The following is an 18940-nucleotide window of genomic DNA, read 5'->3' on the forward strand; positions in this document are numbered from 1 at the left end:
TGTGTGTAGCTCTCTGTGTCAAGATTTCTCTGGCACTTTTTCCTGCTTTGATTAATATAAGATGCATTTTAGAAGATTTAAAATGTGCAGTGAATGGATTTTATATCTTAAAATTATGTTGCGGTGGAGTGCCAGGAATAAAACAGCTGGGAACCAAAAGCCTGTGAAAGTTGAATGAATGCATCTTGTTTCTTGGTTGCTGCAAAAGTGGTACTAAGCCAATAGATGGTGCCGTGATATCAGGAAATGAGAAAATATTTACTTCTAAAATTCATATTGTTACAGGAAATGTAATATAGTCAGTCCTTGCCAGTTCTTAATTTATTCTAATTAGATTGGATTTTGTTCTTGATTCTGTGTAAAAAAATATTAAACACCTTTTATAGACAAAATGGTGAGGTATTGAATTAATGTATGGGTGCTCTTCCTCCTTTTTTCCCTGCTCTGACATTTTACCACAAAGTCTCCTGATTTGAATTGTCCTCAGCCTACAACCAAGTAAAAGCCCTTGCCAGAGCACTTTTCAGAACAGTTAAAGGAAATGCTCAGTTTAAAGTTCTTTGCTTTAAACCCCACTGAGAGAGAGTGAGGTTAACCAGCTCATCTTTATCTGCTCTTGTTTCAGAATTGGACCAGAGTCGCCTCTGCTAAAGGAAAGTGCCTTTATATGCTTATGACCTAGTGCTTGATGCCTTTTACTTCCTCATTGGTCAGACTACGTGGAAAGTCATCTTAGCCATCGGAAGGCTTTTCACTGTGTAGTTCACAGAATGAGGGATTTGCTGTTAACCAGATCTGAGTTCATGTACCCATGCTGCCATTCCTGGCTGCATGACTTTGGGTAGCCTCCTTCCTTTCTGTGAACTTTAGCTTCTTCCATCCATACAATGAAAATAATACTGTCTAGTCCATCAATTAAAGTGGAATGCCCTGAAGTTTGGGAAGTTATTTTGAAATATGGACCTGAGTAAAGGGGACCTTTAAGAGACTTGCCAGCTCCCACTGCCCTGTGTTCCTGCGGCAGCAGGGCAGGGTGTATGCCTTGCACTCAGCTTCGGTTTCCCGGTGTGGCCTCGTGGTGCAGGGGACTGATTAAGATAGGTGCATTTTAGGGTCATTTTCGTCCTCCATTTTGTCCTCTAAACAGGGGTAGGTGACACCTATGTTTTAAGGAAAAAATGTTCTCTCTCCATATCTTGTGGCATTAATGAAATAAAACCTTTCACATTTTAGGTCCTGATGCTGTGATTGTTAGTCTTTTCTGAAGAATAAGTGTTTATAACCTGTCAGGTCAATGAGATGTTGCAGTTGCAATTATAAGAAAAATCCCTGTTCCCTTCAAGTGGTGTTTTAAATTATTAGGGTAAAATGTAACTCCTCTTTGACTGTATTACATTTAGAAAAGGAACTCCGTTTTTTGAGGAATTAGTTTTTGAGTGAAATTGTTGGATGCCTTACAAATATTTTTAGCAAATTAAATGGAATACTTTTTTTAATTCATTGGGAATAAAAGGTAGACTTTGACATTGAGGTACATTTGCTGATGAAAAGGAAGCATTCTTCTCCCTCATGAGGGGTTTAAATGTAATACTCAGTGCTTACTCAGGAGTGAAAACATCAAATTAAACTGTTTATGCTGACAAAGGACAAATCTGGATTTCAGCAAGCGATGCAAGATTGTCTGATTGCTTGGCTTGCCTCGCCAGGAAGCTTTTGGCCAGGACTTATAATGAAATGCATGCATACAATTAAACCATTTAAAGCCTGCGTCTGTTTTACCGAGCAGTGAGAGGTGCTCCACTGCTCTCTAGTGGCTGGATATGGTCCCCTGGTGCCCGCCTTATTTTATATTCATCAATCAGCTCTGCACACGTTGGCATTGTTAGCCTCCAGAGCAAGCACCAGTACTAGGAGATGAGGCCTTGGAGGCAGGAATGGAGTGAAAAATGATCCCAGTCTGTGGGTCTGTGGAAAGCACCAAATTTTACCCAGGATGAGTGGCCAGTTGACTAACAATGAGCAAGTGTGAGTAAGCGCTCTGTCAGGGAGAGCTGACACTGATGGATTAGAAAGTCCTGTGTGTGACTCTGTTATCGCCGCATACATCTTACACCTTGGCAGGCCATGGTGGCAAACAGGTCCTTGGCTGCTTAAAATGGACCGCTCTTTAGCAGAAGGAGCAGCTTTTTTTCCTGAGACGATCTGGTTAAATTGATTTGGGAAAAAGCAGTAGAAATCCATTTCCTGCTGCCTCTCATAACTTCATGACTTTGAGAAAGAAATTCTGAAGACCTCTGTTTCCATGAAAGCTGCCAACCCTGGGACTTGCTGAGAGTGATTGTATAAAATAGCTGCCTGGAGGACCAGGACCTTGTCGGGGAGGAATTTCATCAGCCAGCTTTTCTTGAACTTTCAGTGTCCCCAGCATTTTGCTTTACACGCGCCATCTTGTGTAACCCTCAGAGCCACCCTTTGAGGAAGGCACCTCCTGTCCCCTGCCTCTTGTGCGGGGAAGGAACCTAGTTCAGTAGGGCTGCTGTGCCCCTCGGTTTCCGGTTGCATCATTCACGTTGTGCTTGATGCAGTTGCTTGTGCCTCCTGGAGCAACTTTGGCAGCTTTGCAGAGCTCGGAGTGATGTGCCCAGCTAGGGAGCGCCAGGGCCGGGCCACCTCTTGTGCCTCTTGGTGTTCCCAGAGCCTGCTGCTGCTGCGTGGGCACCTGGGAATGGGTTGTTTGAAGAAAGAGTGGGAAGTTGCCCTTCTGAAGAGTGCATGAGCTTGAGAACCCATGCTTCAGAATAGGACCTAGATTTAAAGCTTGGCTCCGCTTCTCATTGACTCTTGCCATGGGCAAACTATTTGGAACCAATTGAGTCTCAATTTCCTTGTCTGTAAAAGGGCCAAATACTCCCAGTACTTGAGTTCAGGGTCCAGGACCTAAGACCGTCAATGAATGTTTTCCCCTTCTGCAGTTTGAGAGTTAGTGAGCACCTTATTAGAAAAAGTAGATTTCTACCTTTCAGGTCCTTCCTAGCTTTTGACTTAGAAGCAGCAGGTTTTAGGAAATTATTTCAGTCTTTTACTGTTTCTTTAGCATATCTAATAACATAGATTATAGAATTGCTAAATTTGTTGAGTATTTTAGTGAACTCTGACATAGAAAAATAACACGTTTAAATGTACAGAACAAGTAAAAGCAATATCTAGATTGTAAAATTTCAGATTTCATCCTGAATTGGATTGTTCGCTCAGAAAAAGTTAGTTTCAAAGTGAATTACTAATCCTGGTAAGCTAAGATCGAAACACCTTCAGAGGTTTTAGAAAATGGAGACTAATTTTAGGTTTTTTTTTTTTTTTGAATGAGGCTATTTTAAAATAAATGCTGTTATAACAGATACTTGAGTGGCATTGCTAAACAGTGAATGGCATATGTTTAATCATTTAAAACATTTAACTAAATTCCAGTCTCATTTGAATTTCCAAGCAAAACAACACAAATTAACTATATCCAGATGTGTGTGGTAATCGTTGAGCTGAAATCTAAAGAAGAAGCAAGTTTGAAAGCATGCTTTTTTGGGGTGGGGAGCTAAGAAAAGATAGCTCCATCTCCCAGGCTTACTTGCTAATCTTGATTTCAAGCATTTGGCTTTGCTATTTAAGAGGCAAACGTGGTGGAATGGAAAGAACATCGCACACTTTAAATTCAGAAAGATCTGGCTTCAGAATCCCAGATTTGCTTATCACTGGCTGTGTGATCTGGGCATGTTCCTTATCTTTGAGCTTTATTCTCCTTTTGTAAAATGGGACTACTACTACTTGCCATGCCTGAAGAGCAAACAAAACTGATGTGACTGTGCTGTGAAAGTTCTTAAGTACCGTGTGCATCTGTTGTAGTTTGTTCAGTGCTGTGTTTGCCAAGAGTACACTTCTGGATAAGTGGGGTCTAGCCCCATGCTGAAACGCTCAGAGGACTTCATTATTAAGATGATTGTATCTCTAAGACGGTCCTAAGGAAGCCCTCCTAAGGACGGTAGGCAGGAGAGACATGGTGTATTTGTTTGTGATGATTGATTGCTGTTGTTCTTTGGGTCTGTTGACTCATGCATGGATTGACCTTTAGGCCCTTGTATACAAATGTAAGGAATAAGCTGCCTGCTGCTGCTGTTACACGGAGACTGTGACAGCTAGCAAAGTCTTGGTCTTTTGCTTGTTTTTTCCCTCCCCTCACAATGTTGGATTTTCTCCAATTTTTTATACCTTAAAAAATTGCTATTAATGCCTGCACTTTGAAGAAAAATTTAAAAATACAAGTAAACAAAAAGAAAATAGCACCACCCAGAAATAGGCTTAATATTTTGATTTATGTGCTTCCAGGTTTGTATAATATATAGTGCATAAGCATGTCTGTTAATTTTGCTTTAGAACATGTTTTTCCCCCACTAAATACTATAGCATGGATATCTTCCCATTGCCAAAAAAATGTACTTCTACTTTGTCATGTTTAATGTCTGTGTGTACAGTATTTTATTGTTTATTTTCCCTGGCTCCTGATTGTTGAACCTTTACATTTACTTCCAGGTATTTTTTTTCCCCCCTTTAATCTAAACAATGATCTTTTAAGATACGTGACTTGGGTACTTGTCCATGTGTTTCTTTAGAATAAGCCCCTAAGAGATTTGCTGGTTTGGTGGGTATGTATAGCTGTATGATTTCCAATCGATGTTTCTACATTGCCCATTAGAAGAGTTCTATCCATTTCTGCTTCTCCAAGTGTGTCAGAGTACCCATTTGATCACACCTTTGTCAGCACTATTATTCTTTTTAATCTTTGCTAATTAAAAAGGCAAAAGGTAGTTATTTTACTTCAATTCATATTTCTTTGATTGCTAGTGAACTTGGTCAGTGTTGCTTAATGTATGTAGGCCTCTACCTTTTCTCTTTCGTAAACTACTGTCTTCTCTGTTGGAGTCTTGATGTATTTATCTGTGAGCTCTTTTTAGTTATTAATGTTCTGCATGTTGCATGTATTTTTCGGAGTTTCAGGGCTTTTATTTTACATTCTTAAAGGAGCTAGTAATTTTGTTTATAAGCCAGTGGGCCTGCTATTATAAGATGTTTCATTTTAACAGACTGGCTGGAGGTGTGGTCCTTGTGGAACTGGTGCTTGGGACTCCTTCTTCTGGGGCTCAGCAGATGTGGGTGACAAGAGGGTCTGTGGGTGAGTCCGGCCCTGACAGAGCTGGGAAGCAGGCCAGGTGCTCTTTCCAGGACTCCACAGGGCGTTGGTTGCAGGAGGAGCTTTGAATGAGGACCTAGCTGGAGCAGCTGTGGAGTGTCTGCAGTGGATGGGGGAGTGCCCTGCAGGTGAAAGGGAAAGAGACATTTGTCCTCCCTGCCTCCCTGTCTCTCCACAGCCCGGCTTCTTGGTGGGTTGGGGTGGCGGGTGTTGAGCAGGGTGTGTAGGTGGGCTTGGGGGAGGGCAGTGGATGCAGGAGGTCAGTCTGAGGGGACTAGGTAGCCATCATAGTGTCCTCACTTATATTCACCTAAGTGCTGGTCACTGAATTGCACCTTGTTTTTCTGTTTTAAAGAGCTTTGTTCTGGAAGCAATACTGGGTACTCAGTAACCGTGGGTGTGCTGAAAAGGCAGGCTTGGTGAAGGTTGCTAAGGAGCAGCTTCATGGAAACTACTGATGAGACCGAGAGCGTCAGTAGTATTAATATAGTGCAGAAATCCAGGAAAGGCCGTTCACTCCTGTGATATCACAGCGGTTTGGACTGGACTAGGACATATAACAGGACTTGGTTTTGCGGTTTTTAAGGCCCTTTTTCCTTTTTGAAAATTGAACTGGCTCTACACTTGAGTTTGTCTTATATTCAGCCTAGTATGGTAAACTAGGCGATAAATATTGCTTTACACCTTATCCAGGCATTTACTGCTATCCTCACGCCTTCAGGGGCAGCTTAGAGTTTTTTTTGGCTCCCTCATTTGGGTAGTTGGCCTCACTTTTAGTGCAGCTTAATTCAATAAGCGTCTCTCCTAATGCTGCCATGTGTCAGAGACTGTTGGGGATGGAGGCTGCAGATATGAAAGGATGGACAAGTTGCAGAGATGAGAGTGATAAACCCTGTGGAGGGGGGTGACCAAGGAAGGGTTCTAGGAAGAAGTGATCTCTCAGCTGGAGTTTGAAGGGTGACTGGGAGTTCTGTGGACTGCCATGTGCTCTGTGAGATAGGCTTGAACTGGCATGGGCATTTAGGAAATCATGGGCAGTGTGGTGTTGGTGGAGTATCAGGGGTGTGTATGGGAGATGGGAGGGAGCCGAAGGAGGTAGAAACCTGGTCATGGAAGGTCTTGCCTGTTCTCTCTCAACTGTATTGTAGCATATAGGACTTTTTGTATGAGAGCGCGACATAGGGTCAACAGCTGAGACAGGAATCCCACCCCTGTGCTTGTTTCCTGTAGTCCTAGACAAGGAGCTTTCTCACGTTAGTGGGTTGCTATGAGGATGATGAAATGACCTAAAATAGGCCGCGCGGCACCTGGCGGGTGCTCAGCAGAAGGCCCTTGTTCTTCTCTTTGGCTTCCTTCTCCTCCTGACTGGAGTAAGTTCTCTGAGGCCTCACCCTTGCTCATGGAGCATAGCCTGCATTTGTGGAGGGCACGTCCTCTCTGACATGGCTTTCCTTCACTGGCATACTCGAGTGTACAGCAGAGGCCCAGTCCTGGCCACGCTGTCCCCTGGCTTTTCTGTGTATCTGTTCTTTAATGGGAAACCAGACAGTTCTGATGTCTAAGATGTCTCTGCTTTTGGAATAAAAAATCAGAGCAAATGATCCTTCAAAAGATTTTCACCTTGGTTTTGTTTATGAAGAGAGTGCCAGCTTAGGTAGTTGATGCTGAAATAACAGAATGTCTCAGGGCATTATTAGTGGTTTATAGGGAAAAGAGGATATAATATATTAATGTTTTACAGGTCACATGGTGGCTGTACTAGAATGGCATTTGACTGGTGATTTATTGTATATAGTTTTGGATGTTGGACCAGTATCTAGGAAACTTGAATGAAATTATCTTTAAAGAATACTGGCCTGAGTTTACCATCTTTTTTTTTTTTTAAATGGCCAACTTCTTGTTCCTTGTGTCCCCCACTGCATTGCCTTGAAATTATGTTCTCTTGTCACTTCAGGCAATTGCAGTTGTATTTGAAATTCTCACCCCAGTTTTCTAAATGGCAGACACACATTCAGAGGTACCTACAAACCTGTTGACAGGTTTTCTATCTCCAAACACTTCTGTGTATTTCTGAAAAGGGGGCGCCAAAGTCCTCCTTTCCTGAAAAGCTGGGAGCAGGAGCTAATTTGCAAGTGATTTAGAAATTATTTTTAATGTTGAATTTCCCTTTCTTTTCAAGTTTATTTTGGGGCCCTCTTGTCTTTGATTTCATGGGAAGCAGAATCAGGTTGGGAAGCTCCTGCTTTTCAGAAATTTTCTCAAGAGAGAGAGAGAGAGTGTGTGTGTGTGTGTGTGTGTGTGTGTGTATGTATGTATTTTTTGAGGTATAAAAAGGGGAAGCCAGAAATACAGTGTAGTAAAAGCCCCAAGTCCTATGTTTACTTGTCTTACATGCCTGTCTGATAATGTAGAGAGCCTCCCCACATTGGAGAAACTCTTTCGTTCCAAGAGTCTGTGGGTTTAGTGTGTTATTTCCACTTACAGAAATTTTGTCTGTAATATTGTTTCTAGGCAGGAAAAAGGTTTTTTGTTTGTTTGTTTTTTTGTTTGAGACAGAGTCTTGCTCTGTCGCCCAGGCTGGAGTGCAGTGGCGCGATCTGGGCTCACTGCAAACTCTGCCTCCCGGGTTCATGCCATTCTCCTGCCTCAGCCTCCCGCGTAGCTGGGACTACAGGCGCCCGCCACCATGCTCGGCTAATGTTTTGTATTTTTAGTAGAGACAGGGTTTCACTGTGCTAGCCAGGATGGTCTCAATCTCCTCACCTCGTGATCCGCTCACCTCGGCCTCCCAAAGTTCTGGGATTACAGGCGTGAGCCACCGCGCCCGGCCAGGAAAAAGGTTTTAAAGAAATAATTATTTGGGGAGGGAAATATTTTTCATTTCTTAAATTATTGAGTGAAGCTGAGCAGAAGGAAATATATGTGCCTAGGAAAAAGAATAGAGCAAAAAAAAAAATTTACTGTGCAACTGCCAGGGAAAGGAATGGCCCCGGAGAAATAAACAGCTAGTGATTTTTAAGGAAAAATGCCTTTAAGGTAAGCTTGTTTTTCTTTTTTAACAATTCATTACAGTTTTCCACAAGTTGTTAGCTCCTAGCTAAATACCTGTCTTCTCCCTGTCCTTTTTTAAATGTTTATTTCTGGCCTCTGGTTGATTACCCTTGTGTTCTTCGTGGAGATATTCTTGGACTTTGTTGGAAGAGGCCAGTCTGCTCACCAGTGCTGTGCAGGATTGGTCTATATCTAGGAGTATTTTTTCCTGAGATTCTTCATTTGCAGTTGCCTCGTTCGTTCATGGCAGCTGTCTTTCGCTTTCCACACAAAACCAGCTTGCTTTTACTAGTAAGTCTGAGACTGGTTCTCACCTGGGCCTGAAAATAGCAACTTAGGTTAACTTTCCCCCTTGACCCCTGAATCTCAGAGTAAACGTGTGACTCACAGAACATTGGTGGAGTTTGACCCTGTTTCCACATCTTCAAGGACATGTTTACTTTGAAATTCAGAGGTTTGTTTTGCTGAATTTGCTCTCGCATATGTGCTAGTTTTATCTGAGTGTACTAGTTTTATATCTGTTTAATTTCTATCTTCTTTTCAGAGGGCTTTTAATGTCCCTTTAGATCACCATTTTAGTTTTTTTTTTTTTTTTTAAGGAGAAAAAAATTGTGAGGAGGGGAAAATGGGGTTGCCTTTTGCTCCCAAAGCCTAAATGAATAGTCATTGCTTGTAATGCTGGTTTACACTTGACGCTTCCTACGGCTTTAGATGTGATGTATCCAGTACTGTGAAGGTAATGATCCTCAACCGCAGCAATATTCCCTAACAGGAGTATCTGTCATATTCATCGGGATTACCATGTTCATTGATTTGTGTCTGTAAATCTGCTGTTTCTACCCTTTAAATTTGATCTATAATTGGACCTCCTTAAATGGTTCAGATAAGGTAGTCTGTATTTTCTCAATGCGGCGTTGCTGTCAGCTTCTCCTTTTTCATTATACATTCAGCAGACTTGATAAAATCAGCAGGACACCTCATTTGAAACTGTTTAATCGCTGCCTTTTTCCTTTGCTAAACCATTGAGGTGGTCAAGCGATGTACACAAATCATTTTAAATAGAAAATATGGTTTTCTCTGTGACCCAGCTAAATAGATAGTGTTATGCAAAACAAGTTAAAAAGTAATAAATGCCAAAAAAATCTTCTAATTGGAGTAAAAAATTGTGGGCAACTCTATCCTCTCTCCAAAAGTGGAGTATCCTGAAATATTGCCAGGACCTGTAAAGACAAGATGATGATTTTCTAAAGATTCTCTGGTTTTTGAACAAAGCAAATTTAAATTTTCAAGGAGTGCTTAGCTGCCTTTTGCATCCATTCAAAGGGAGCCCACGCTTATTTGTAATGGCTTTACATCCTACTTTTGTAGGGATAAATTTGCTATCCGTTAATACCTATGTGCATAACCTTTCAGCCATTTGCTATTGTGATAATAAATTTTTGTTTCTTTGTCTGTCATTTTGTCTATTCAGCTGTTACTCTTCAAAGTACAAACTAAAAATAATAGCTCCAAATAAATGCCACATAATAAAGTGTTTTACAGTTGTAGCTGGAATAACCTGGTGGCTGCTGCTCACAGTCCTATTAACCATTGCTGGTGCGGTAGTTTCTTCCCTGCGTGTCAAGGTGACTCTACCAGGGCCAGCTCATTAAAACAATCTTTTCTTTGGAACTGGCTTGGTATTTAGCGCTATACCCAGCAGCCTGCCAAGGCACAATATGGAGCACTAGACTCACAGCATAGAACACGGGAAATTATGTGGCAGTCACTGTTTGAAAAAAATCCAAATTCTCCATAACCTCATTTTCATGCTTCAGCATTTTATTGTGAATAATTTACAATTATACCTGTCAGTGGTGGAAGTAGGACCAGTTGCAGATTTACCTTAGATAGTGGTAAGTGTGACTCCAGGCTTTTGAAGAGCACTGTTTTTACCTGGTTTATGTGGCCCTGTAGAATTAATATTTACACTGTACTTGAATGAGACACTGGGCATGTTTTGCTGTTTTTCTTGCCCCTAGGTAAACTTGAGATGGATAAGCTGGGATATCATAAAATACACTAAAAGTGCACCTTTTTCTTGCAGGTTCTGGCTCCTTGGCAGCAATGGCTGTATTTGAAGATAAGTTTAGGCCAGACATGGAGGTATGTAAGTCCCTGCAGTTTTATTCTTTTTCAAATATTTTTCTGGTTTTATCTTGAATATTTACAAATTGATTGCTGATTCCTCCCGAGCTTGTACAGCACTGTTGTTAGTTGGAATGTTCTTTGGCACAGATGGTCTGTTTGCCGAAGAGACCAGCTTCCTTTTGTAGTGGCCCAGCTGTGCCCTTCCTTGGGCTTGAGGCGCCGGCGCTATCCAGCTTTTTGCTCTGGGCTTTGGGCTGTCTAGGAATCTTCTTGACTGTAAATGCGGTGGTAACGTGGAATGTTTTCTTGCGCACCAAGCTTTCTGTGTCACGATATCTCAAAATGACAGGTTTTTCTGTTCTTACTAAGAACAGAAAAACTGTGTATGTCTTTGCATGTTACAGAGACGTGACCTGAAAATGGAGGCAGTTTTAAAAATCCCTGTAGATGATTCTGCATCTGGCAGAAGATGGGGACAAGACCACACATGTGGGGGAATCATCTCAGAGCGTAATGATCTAGTGTCTCAGATACATGTATGAGAGATTCTTTTATTGTGTTTTCTTTGGTGGTGGGGGAAGGTGATATCTTCTGAATGATACTCCACTTAAGTCTACTTTAATGATAGATTGTCTCCACCCCGCCACCCCTTACATCTTCAGGACAAATGCACAGCTCTTCCATGGTCACTGTCGCAGGAATGTTGAATATGCCTGGATCCATCATGGTACCACGTTACTCCTCCACGGCACTACATCTGGCCGCTAAACCAGCATTCAGCACATAAGCTTTTTTGATGGTTGTTAATTTTTTGATGGGGAGTATCAACTTCTTTTCAACAATTAATAGGTAGTTTATGAGTGGTTTACCCTATTTCTTAGTATGTAGGTTTTTGCCATTTCTGACTTCGCAGTATTGTTTAGGGACCAGAGGGTGTCTCTGGGAATTGCTTTTTGACAGTGCCTTATGTCCAGTCATCTTTGGAAAAGATTGCTTATTAAAAATATTTTGTTCTTCCATCATCTCATTGTCATTGGAGCACCAAGTGTCACTGGAACTCTGAAGCTCTCTCTGCCCTTTAGGTTTGGACCAAGTGCTGTCAAAGCCAGAGAAAGTAGGATTAAAGATACTGATCAGCCAGGACAGACAGGGGTTTTCTGCTGGAAACTGCGATACCTACCCTTGGTACATGGGGATAGCTCATATAAGTGACTTGGTCACTTGGCAAGATTTCTTCGCTTCTCGGATAGCTGCAGGAATTAAAACATAGTGTATAGAATTTAGGTGTTTTACACTAAAAATGATAGTGTCTTGTTCCAATTAAGAATAGTAAACAGGTCCAAGTATAGACAATAAATGAGATTGGGATTCTGTTCTCATTTCTCAATGTGAACAGTTACTCCCATATCAGCATTATTTTCTATTTGGCCTTCTTAAATACAGAGAAAAAATAGGATATATTAATACTAGGTCACTTGAAAAAGAAGAAAAAAAGTTCCCCAGTTTTCTAACTATAGGAGAGGAGTTCCTAAGGTTCTACGCATCCATTAGAACTCACAGAGGTACAAGGAGGCGTACTCTTGAGTTTTGTTTAGAAAATCACCTCAGTAATGCCAAACCCTTCTTTAAAACACATTAATCTTTTCAAATCTTCCTGAAAGCTTTGTCTATTTCCAGTTGATTGGGACTTCCGTATGTTAAAGAAAAATGAGAATTGTAGGAAAAGTTGAGAGTATGAGGTACATTAGAAGTGACTTTAACACTCCACCAAAGTAATTTTACCTTATTTAGAGTTTGGATTTGAAATGGTTCAAAGGCTGTGAATTCAATATTTGATGTGATTTTGGGAAGTAAAGGGGAATGTCAGCATCCTTTCGATAAAATTGATATTATCAATCTGAAGAATGTTTCTTAGATCAGTTGTGTCCATAACTTGGGAGCATTAGCTGTGAGACCTTGAAACAGATTGGCCATATTCTTATTTCACATTGATTATTTAAATGGACAATTTTAGGTTACTGGTCTTTATTCACTTGTTATTGAAACCACATGCACACTGACAATCAGTGAAAATCTATTTATTTTAGAGACAGAGTCTCGACTGGGCGCAGCGGCTCATGCCTATAATCCCAACACTTTGGGAGGCTGAGGCGGGTGGATCACTTGAGGTCAGGAGTTCGAGACCAGCCTGACCAACATGGTGAAACCTGTCTCTACTAAAAATACAAAAAATTAGCCGGGCATGGTAGTGGGCGCCTGTAATCCCAGCTACTCGGGAGGCTGAGGAAGGAGAATCACTTGAACCTGTGAGGCAGAGGTTGCAGTGAGCCGAGATCATACCACTGCATTCCAGCCTGGGTGACAGAGCCAGACTTTGTCTCAAAAAAAAAAAAAAAAAAAAAGAGGGAGAGACAGAGTCTCACTCTGTCATCCAGGCTGGAGTGCAGTGGCATGATCTCGGCTCACTGCAACCTCTGCCTCCTGGGTTCAAGCAATTCTTGTAGAGACTGGGTTTCACCATGCTGCCCAGGTGGGTCTGGAACTCCTGAGCTCAAGCAGTCTGCCTACCTTGGCCTCCCAAAGGCTGGGATTACAGGTGTGAGCCGCCATGCCCGGCCGAAAATCACTTTATTAAGGTGAAGGTGATACCTTCTTCTTTAGTGGTTGAGTTTAAAAGTAAACAGAAGGCACATAATAGAATAACAGCTGTCAGCAGATTAATTGTTTAAAAATCTAAAGAAATGTTAATAGTAGGAAACATTTATTGTGAAGACCAAGCCACTAACTGTGCTAACCACACTGTTTGCTTTTGGTGAATATTAAATGAAGGCTGAGACTGCCTAGCAGAGTTAAGAGGACACCATTTTAGATTCAGCCAAAGTGTCTGTCATTTCTGGTTCTGCGTCTGTATAGAACTCATAACAACAAAGACAGTTTGGTTTAAAATTTCCAAACTTTTAATTTTCCTTCTTTCCAGGGAGACTTTCTTTCTGTGTCAAAAAGCCCTGGATAACTTTTCTTGCCTAATTAGAGACCACAGAATTGGGTGACTAAGCCTGCTGTTTCCTTTCAGTGTGGAAAGGCTTCTGGATGTGTCTCAGACAGAAAGCCAGGAGAATAGCACTGCTGCCTTTCACACCTCGAATGGGTTGCCAGGACAGTAACTGCCACTCACTCACAGAGAATTGCTTTGCAAAGTGGCAGTTTTAGGCTGTTGTAATAACAAATTGTTTAACCAACAGTAATTTTTAGGCCAGACTTATGAAATAAACTCTTGACTTTATCGTTAAAACAAATAACAAATTAGAGGAAGCCCAGAGTCTTTCTGTTTCCTGATCTCCAAACCTGTACTTTGGATAGTGCTGGGCCTTTGGACTATAGTATTTATGGAATACAAGTTCCTCCCTCCTTAAAAACCTGTCTTGTGTTCCCGTCATCTCTAGCTGCACTGTCCAGCGCTAACCTTATGTGGTTATCGAGCGTTTGAAATGTCAGTTGAGAGGGTCTGTAAGTGGAAAACGCACACCAGGTTTCAGAGACTTAATACAAGAAGCTTTTAAAACACCTCAATAACTTTTATACTGATTATATGTTAAATGGTACTGTTTCAAGTATATTGGCTAAATAAAAATATTAATAAAATATCATCTAATTCTGTTTTTTAAACTGTAACTACCAGAACATTTATTGGGCAGGGCCAGCCTATCACTGCGTTTTGAACTTGTCATTTACACGCTACATTTAAGGTTTCTGCCATATCCAGGTGCCACCTGCTCTATTAATTTTTTTGAAAATTAAAATTAACTCAAATTAAGGTATAATTTACATATAATAAAGTGCACAGATCTTGAGTGTAGAGTTCAGTGGGTTTTGGCACTCAAATGAAGATAGAGAACGTTTCCTTTACCCCTGAGGGCCCCTTTCCAGGCAGTTCCATTCTCCATGTTTCCAGCAACCACTTTGATTCACCTTTTTAACTTAAATTTATTTTTAAAATACAGTTTATATCTGAAATCCTGGGTTTGATGTACTGGTTCTATTTTTCTTTTCTTTTTCTTTTTTTAAGACAGGATCTTGCTCTGTTGCCCAGGCTGGAGTGCAGTGGCATGACCAGGGCTCACTGCAGCCTCGACTTCCCAGGCTCAAGTGATCTTCTCGCCTCTGCCTCCCAAGTAGCTGAGACTATAGTTGTGTACCACCACGCTTGGCAGATTTTTTTGAATTTTAGTAGAGATGAGGTCTCACTATGTTGCCCAGGATGGTCTCAAACTCCTGGGCTCAGATGAGCCACCATGGCCAGCCTATATTTTTCAAGACACATGAAAGTGGGTACATACTATTGATAGAAATAAAAATGGTTCATATATCACCATCACATGTAAGTCCAGGGATTAAACTTTGGGGGAACATAGTTCCCTTTGGCCATTCTTGTCTGCTCACCGTTCTTTGAATATAGGGTGCACTGGCTGGCCATGGACTCCTTACCACTGGTGCCCACCAGCAGTACCCTGTTGCTGCTTCATTTATTTGTGTCCCTGTGCTGCACTGTACACACCTGTCCTGTTGTTTTCTGGCTGTTTTCAGAGGCATCTCCTCCATGCCAGTGAGAGAGGGAGCTCCTTGAGGGCAGGGGCCATGAAGTCATCTCTGTTCTTAGCTCCTGAGGTTCAGTATGTGTGTGTTGCCTTGAGACAGTAGGATAACCCTGAGCTTAGTCTGAGTTATGAAAACCACCTGGGAAATGGAAGGGACCTTTTCTTCTTATCTAGAAAGTGCTGAACATCTTTTCAAGGTAACAGAGGACGATAACCAGTACACTTCTCAAATAGCGTGCAGTATTGGGGCACAGAGTCAGCCAACCAAACACCCCATTAAGGACACAGGGAAAATGAAGATGGGGCAAAGGGCAAATGCTCATTGGGAAATTATAGGCCGAAAAAGCAGAAGAGTGAAACCCAGCTGGGATTCGTAAACGCCCAAGATGGGCTTCTGCTGTTTTAAGTTATCTGAGCTATGACTTGCCTCAAGTAAAAGTCCTCAGTTCCTGAGTTTCAACTAACCATGTGAGTTTAGGGCACATTAAAAATCTTCAAAAAGTCTCACCCAGTTTTGGCCTAAACGCTACCTTGAGTGGTCTTCTAATTTTCATTTTTTTGTTTGTTCCCTTGCTGTGAGCCTGAATTCTTCTTGGGCAGGGACTGTGCGTACACCTGGTCGTTTCTATTCCCTTGCCCTAGCATGGTGACTGGGGCATAGTAGGTATTCAGCCAGTGTGTGTTGAATGGGTGGATAAAAAGGTGTTAAACACAACTTTACTTAGTGATTCTGAGAGTAACCTTCCTTTGAAACAGTTTGATAATTTCACCTTTAGCGTTCACAGTACTTAGCTGTGATGGAAATGAAGGCATAAAAAATTGTATTACTTACTGGTGATAAATCTCGTGCTTTATTTTTATCAGTGAAGGTGCTTATTCAGACACTGTACCAATGTATTACCAGAATAGGGGATTTTGAAATGTGTAAGTTGACCTGATGACAAGGGGTCAGTTATATGAGAGGTTTTTTTGGTGATGATGAATTGCTCAGAGCATTCCCCCAGATTTTTTCTTCTCTATTGTTAAGGCTGGTATAAGAATTCAGCTCCTGGTCCTGGTTCTTACCCACAGGCTAGCTTAGCTGGACAGGAAAACTAGTGATAACCATGCTGGGGCATTTTCAGTCCATTTTCCAGTTAAAAATAAGGAGTTTGATCATGATACCTGGAAATATGGCATTAGCTTGGCAGATATGTATCTTGAAAATTGCTAAAATTGCTAAAATGAAACATGGATTTTATTTAAGGGGGAGAGAGAATTAAATGAATCCGATAATGTAGGTTAGTTTTCCTTCTATTCTATTTCTTTGTAAGAAGGGATGTTTTCATTTGGCCTAGTGAGAAATTTAAACTCTTGGAGATTACAATTTATTAAAATGGGTAGAAGATTAATATTTAGTCTGTCAAGATCAATACTGCCCCCTCTTTGTACTAATTGTCAGAATATCTTGCGAGGGCTGCTGAAGGGTAGTGGTGTGCGCAGGACCCTCACATCACAGGGAGATGATTCAAAGGCAAACTGTCCTGCACCCTCTGGTATCGACTTGCAAATTAGCATCTGGAATCTAATTAAACAAGCTTAATGAAAGTAGCAGCTGAATGCTGCTGGAAAAGACAATCAGCTTTTTTCCCCCTTCTCTGATACATATTCTGTACTATTGAAGTTGGTCACCAAACACATCGTGTGAGCACAGTTAAAAAAAATTAGCATTTATTTGAAGAATAGAAACTGTTTTTCATTCTGTTATGCATTTGGCATGCTCTGGCGTCCCATGAGAGCCATGCCACAGCAGATAGTGCACAATATTTATAAATCCATGACAGGCAATAATAGCAACTTGAAAAATTCTTTTGCTAGAATCTCAAGTTGAGAGCTGCCAAAAGCTGAGAGGATCAGATCTGCAGTGGCAGCTGCTGTGCCCTACAGTTAGAATTCTAGACTTTGAAGATGCTCAACTTAAAGAAATGAAGACTGCAGGCTTAGCCAATTTTTGCAGGTTTCTAGAGCTCTGGCTCTCTGCCTTTTGAAGATGAGTTGCTGAAGCTTCTGCCACTGCCTGAGGCGTGCTAACACCAGCAGGATCTTTTTTTTCCCTAGTCTTAGTGTGTCTTCAGTTTTAAGTAGCACATGCTTAGTCAATGCCAACTGTGATGGTCCTTTCTCTGGTTGCAATACCGAGGGATGAGCTCCTACCCTATACCCTTCAGAGAGAAGCTATGAAGATAGGTGGTGACGTATACAAGCGCCACTTCAGCCATCTGATTTATGGAGTCATATTTCATCACTCGGCAAGTGTTGGCCTCTAGAGAAGCCCTTATAGATTGCTAAAGATGTGAGCAGCTATCGCCCTAAAGGCTTGTGGTTACCTCACAAACGTGATGCCAAACACCTAGCTACTGAGGAAACAGAATTAATCTGTCATTGCAGGCAGCTATAGATCCACTTTAAATAATGAGAGTTGATACCAATATGGTTTTCTGACAGCAAATCTTAGAAGTAACTGTGTGTGTGTGTTTTTTTTGTAAGTCCAGTATTAGGAAGACACTGAGTTGCAGGTTCATTTGTGTTTTGCAGATGGACAATAGTGTGAGAGATCTGCATTATTTTGATTAAAAAATTATGCTATTTGGCATATAGAATGGTCCCAAAAGAGAACATAGTATGAGTTCAATATGGTTGCATGGAAAGCGGGATGGGGCTTGGGAGCTAGAGGATTGGGCTGCAGGTCTGTTTCCTCTGTCCTTACAGCAGGACTCTGGGAAGAGGGGCATCCTTGTCTGTGCGATCGGAACAGAGACCTGCCTGCACGTTGCTGTGAGCGTTAGATGCGGCCTGTAAAAACACCTTAGATGGTGGCTCACACAAAATTGGCTCTAAAATATGGCAGCTGGTTTTATTTTTTTAGTTATTCAATAGTAGGATACAAACATCGCATAGCAACGAGTAATGTGATTATTTGTGCTGGCATCAGGCTTGGTGAATTTATAGCGTGATATAGATAGATAGAGGCCTTCTTATCTGAAAGCGTAATATTGGAGACAGGCATATGTGGTGGTCATAGACAGTGGTATATTATTTCATTTACTTTTCAGCAATTCCTTGAGGTCGGTACTTTGTTGTCTTCATTTTGTAGAGAAGAAAATTGGGCCGTAGGGAGATCAAATAACTGGCCAGAGGTCACACACTCAGTGGAAGACTCAGAGTCTGAACCCTGGTCAGCCTGACGTTAGAGCCCTCCGATGGGTTCAGCCACTGGGCTATATCTGCCTCTTTGTCATTCTTTCACAACAGGGGGGGAAAGACATCTTATTCCTTTAATTCTTTAACACTTTCTTATTCCTGTAATTCTTTAACAAGACTGGGAAAGACATCTTATTCCAGGTGAGCAGAGGTGTGGGCTGCTTGGGCTGTTTCTTTTCTCTGATGAGGTCTTGTGAAGACGGCAGAAAGCCAAGCAAGTGTCAGACAAGGTGTGTAAAGCTCTTTGGCAGCTCTGTGATTGGAGGGAACCCAGGAACAGAAAAGTTTAAGGAAGTCAGAGATAGAGATGTTAGTAAATGTAATAAAATCACTTGGCTGTGGAAGGTCATTTTTTTCTTTTAATTCTAGATTTTTTTTTCATTTTTAAACTGCCCTCCACCCTAAATAGCTTGTGATTGTTATATTCCCCTAAAATTTTCAAATATTATTTACAAGAGAGCTGTTTTACAGGAGAGCTGTTTTCTCCATATAGCTGATGTACAGGCAGCACAGCCCTCTTCAGATTTAGTAATGAGACCAAGAAGTCTTTAAATATTGGTGAATGGCATTTGTCCATTTGAGGTGAATCATGAATAGCTTGAACAAAAATAGAAAAAAATAAGCAAGACTATCATATTTGAATAATGAGGTGCTCTTTTTTTCCCAACTGCCAAAACTTTTTAATCTT

The 18940-nt window shown here is 41.3% G+C and overlaps 1 protein-coding gene and 1 long non-coding RNA gene across 2 annotated transcripts in view; both read left to right on the forward strand.

The window, feature by feature from the left end:
* The window catches only part of PSMB7 (proteasome 20S subunit beta 7), a 62419-nt gene that overhangs the window by 20932 nt on the left and 22547 nt on the right, over positions 1-18940 (forward strand). Inside the window, exon 6 of the mRNA XM_520247.9 lies at positions 10374-10432. Within this exon, the coding sequence (XP_520247.2) occupies positions 10374-10432 (59 nt within the window). The remainder of the gene's footprint in view (positions 1-10373; positions 10433-18940) is intronic.
* On the forward strand, positions 10822-11439 carry LOC134807717 (uncharacterized). Its single transcript, XR_010148857.1, has 2 exons — positions 10822-10953; positions 11080-11439. It is a non-coding gene; the product is annotated as an uncharacterized LOC134807717 (long non-coding RNA).

This window comes from Pan troglodytes, chromosome 11, assembly GCF_028858775.2.
Source record: "Pan troglodytes isolate AG18354 chromosome 11, NHGRI_mPanTro3-v2.0_pri, whole genome shotgun sequence".
Taxonomy (NCBI): domain Eukaryota; kingdom Metazoa; phylum Chordata; class Mammalia; order Primates; family Hominidae; genus Pan; species Pan troglodytes.